Source organism: Colletes latitarsis, chromosome 14 (assembly GCF_051014445.1).
Source record: "Colletes latitarsis isolate SP2378_abdomen chromosome 14, iyColLati1, whole genome shotgun sequence".
Lineage (NCBI taxonomy): Eukaryota > Metazoa > Arthropoda > Insecta > Hymenoptera > Colletidae > Colletes > Colletes latitarsis.
In genome coordinates, this window is record NC_135147.1 from 25,739,841 (window position 1) to 25,744,025 (window position 4,185).

The 4,185-nt window shown below is 43.7% G+C and overlaps 1 protein-coding gene across 1 annotated transcript; it reads right to left on the reverse strand.

Annotated features, from left to right (window-relative positions):
- Positions 1 to 391: 391 nt before the first annotated feature.
- Positions 392 to 3,829, reverse strand: Npc2b (Niemann-Pick type C-2b). The gene is made up of 3 exons (XM_076782393.1): positions 3,622 to 3,829; positions 2,284 to 2,588; positions 392 to 721 (listed from the first exon to the last, which is right to left on the reverse strand). The coding sequence occupies exons 1-3, from the start codon at positions 3,701 to 3,703 to the stop codon at positions 638 to 640; spliced, it is 471 nt and encodes a 156-aa protein (XP_076638508.1). The 5' UTR covers positions 3,704 to 3,829; the 3' UTR covers positions 392 to 637.
- Positions 3,830 to 4,185: the final 356 nt, after the last annotated feature.

Consider the following 4,185-nt stretch of genomic DNA (forward strand, 5'->3'; position numbering starts at 1 on the left):
TACAAGCGTAACTACACGTAATCCTTAAAACTCACAGACAAGAATAAAACGCAATTAAACTTTGAAAGATCCGCCATAACAGTTTAGATAATTTATTCTCATCCTCTTATGTTTTTCCAAGTCTCTCAACTTTTTTATAATCCTTGTAACCTGCTCTCTATCCAACATCAATATTTACGACTCGTATGATTTTTTACGAAAGCTACCATCTTTTGCATTTCCATCGTTTCTAATGCATATGTACAATTACTCTCGGTAATTAATTCTAATTATTCACTGGCTGTTTTTGTCCTATCGCGAGTAACGTCCATCCGGATGATCGAAACGCTGATAAACGATCGAGGCGATTAACTTGTTTTCCCACTTAATGTCCACAAGCTGAACTACCCAATTATCTATAAAAGGTTTTTATTACTAATTACAATTATGCTTACGCACTATATACTGTTTAAGCTCGACGATAAACAAGACTACGTGAAACTAGTTCTATTCGTGGAAAAATCCTTTTCCCTGATCGAACACTCCCTCTTTCACGTTGTCTATCTTATTGTACGGAAGTTTTCGTATATAGAGGCACAGCTTCGCGGCTTCTGGAAACCACGGAGGTAGCTCTCCCAAAATGATCGAGCAGCTCCTATCACTTGATGATCTTCGCACGCACTTCGAAACAAGCGATCGTGTTGTTTCCTTCCATCAACGCATAGTGAATATTCATGGAAAGCTGCGGGGAAAAATCGTACAGTTTTACAACACTTCGTTCATTAATATACCGGAATAGATTCCCTGCTGACGATGATCGTTAAGGATCGACGACACGCGTGATTGGAAAATAAACAATCGGGTGACGAGGAAAAACGGATTCGCGAATACTGTCGCGATATTGCCATAATCTTAGACGCGCGCGATAACGATAAGGCGACGACGGTCGATAGGTCCACGCTCGTGCCACGAATTACGATATTATTAGCCCCGGTCTAGTCGTTACGATAAACTCTCGTTTATCGAACCGATAAACTAACGATGTGCGAATCTACGCCCAAATTGGGTGGCTTCTTAACTCCGCGACGAGATAGAGACTACGTTCTGGAGTCAATTGTGGCACAAGGCATTCCGCGAATTTCGTACGAACTTCGTTTCTGCTGAAAATAAGACGAAAATGTCGCGTCGACATGGATCCATCAATTCTTTAATCGTGCTCGAGAATTTCTGAGAATTGTTAAGATCTGCACTACATTCTGGGTGCACTGTTTCAATAACAAACTCGAGATTTGCATCGATAAATCAATTGCAACAATTTGCTGAGTAAGGTAAATAAAATCGTGAATAAATGCACAGTTAGCATCTATCGTGAACTATTAGTATAAACATAGAAGCTGGAGATAGTCAAGTGCACTAGTACTGGAGCACCAAGCATCTTCTAAATAAGTTTTATTTATATTTTCGGATTTGTTTATACCCGTAGAATCACTCCGATCGTATGTTTTGGCTAATGGAAAAGATGCAAAATAGATTCGATTCCCCTTTAACAAAGATTGTTCTAGTTTTACCTTCTTCAATATTTCTATAGTCGTCGTTGCATTGCCCACTTTCGATACTCCAATTTCATTCGAGCATGAAAGAGGAACGACGATTAGGCTACTTCAGGGAACACAAACAACAATAGAAATCACGACTTATCTTACTCACATATTTAACGATGGGGCAAGGTCCCCTACTCATTACACAAACAATCACTATTAAAATTGTGATCGCTACCACCTATCTCGAGACTCGACAATCGATGCAAGATTGCTAGAAAAATAAAAGATAATTGCAGCTAATTAAGCAACCGCATTCGCTGCAAAAGATTTCTCAGCGTTTATTCCCACTGAAATTTCAATCGTGCATTCTCAGATATTAAATCCCCTACCCACGAACAGATGTTTCTTTTCGTGACGGATGAAAAGTTGCCTTCGACTCGTTATTCTCATCTCTGAAATTCACTTTCACCTGCGTTCTAACTCACCGACCCAACGCAGTTTATCTTCCAGGTACTTTCGAGCGAAAACTGTGCAAATACGCGATTCTTGCACCGGGAATTGCTCGAAGATTCCCTAACGGAACGCGCGACACGCGAAAAGATCTTCTTCTCGCCTTAGAAATTTTACATTTTCCTCGCGACGTTTTAACGAACCATTTATGGGTCAATTTTTCTCCAGCATTTTCGTCTTATTTTTCGCCAAGTTCGGGGAGTAAATTGGAGAGGTCCTTTCGCGACGCGTTCGAAGAGTTCGAGTGGCTCACCGTGGGATAAATTTGCAGCACTTCGAATTCCCGTTTGTAGTTGTACTCGACGCCCTTCTTCAGCGAGCATCCGGCGGCGGTTCCGTCCAGATTGAAGATGTTCTCGCACGCGCTGGTCCCGTCTACGCCAACGAATGGCAAAGGTACGCCCAGAATGATCGCGTACACCGCGTTCGAGACATTCTCGACGTCATGATCGGTGGTGAACTTCTGTTCGAACGTTGCCTTCGTTCTGCGCTTCAGTTTGCACGGCGGCGTTTCGCAGCCGCTTATGTTAACCCGATTCTGATCCTCGTACGGTTCCCCTGCAAAAGTTCGCGTTAAACCTCCCACAGACTTTCCCTCGCGTGAGAATTTGGTCAAGGACCCCACGGAACCCACGATCCATCACGTTTTCCCGTTGTCTCGATCTTTCCTATGTTTCAACTTTCACGCTCGATGCTCGAAATTGTAAAAATTCGATTTAAAAAACGGGTCGAAACGTTTGCAGCGAAGAGCAAATTGACCCACGGACTGAAACGAGTCTGACAGGCACGGTAGCGCAATGCTGTTTATCATTGACAACCGAGAAGAATGGTGTACACTCGATTCAAATGATTCTCGTTCGTACGACCACAGGCGCTTCGTAGTATGCTCGTCGCACAGTGTGACTAAAATTCATAGCTTATTATATCTTGAAATAGTAATAAAGAAAGGTAGATTTTAATACTGCCCACAATTTGTAGCGAATTTTCCAATTTGTTGTCGAAAATAATGCTTGAAATTTATTCCAGTTTTTAATCAGGGATTTTACTAAACCAGAAGATCCCGCGATCGCGTGGCGCCCAGTCGAAACGAGTTACATAATTCGACCGTGGACCACTCTTTCGGGATTATCGTGGACACCGAGTGTTTTGCAATCCGCCATCGATAACGAGATTGCCGAGTTTTCGTCGAACGTCTACAGAATCGAAGTTATTCATCCGAGGCAAAAATATCATCGTTGTTAATTTAAAATTTTCAAAAGTCGACCAAAGATGCGTAACTTGATTATTAAGCGTTAATATTAAAGTTATGATTAAAGCGTTATTATTTAATAATCACTTGTGCCCGGTCGCGAGCTGTCAGCGCGTTTCGAGGGAACTCGCGATGCTCGTCTAATATCTCGTTTGCTCGCGAAGATCGAGACAGAATTACGAACTTTCACATTAGCAGATACATATGCCCACGAAACGACGTCTACTTTCGAACGAAACCGATAATCGAAGCTGTGCTCGACGATCGAACCGTGAAACTTTCGCGTGGATCGACGAAAGAAGTTGGAAATCGTCGGAAATGTCGAGGATTCCTTCTACCCACCACTGCCGTCGCACTTGTTGACTTGGGTGGCGTGGACCAGCGCGAGCAAAGCCGCGAAAACGAGAATCGTTTCCCTCAGCATCGTTTTGTCGGCGAAATAGCGCGAGTTCTCGTGGAATGAGTGCTCTGGACGATGGATCCCGGTCGTTCTCGCTGGCTCCAATCCGGTCCAAGTGCGACTCTCGACCGCGACCGTGCGACGCAACGTTATGGCTGACCATTCGTCAAAGTTCCCTTTAAATAGAGTCCCCTACTCGGACGACGATGGCCAGGACGGTGGGGATACGGGAGAAAAGCGAGACCACGCGTGGTAGGGATTCTGTAAATTCATGAAACTTCACCGGGATAGCGGCGAAACGGACGAGACGAAGTCTGGATCACGTGCAAGCGATGGGTCGGGAGAGATGCAGTCACGTTCGCGAGGCGTCGCGCTCGAATCGTCGATCGTAGATCCACGAAATGGAAAAGAATGTTCCAAAGTCGGAAGATATTTAAAAAACCGATTTTAAATTCGATCGAAAGAGTTCGAATGTCAATTTTGGTACTAGGAAATGTGACTGTTTA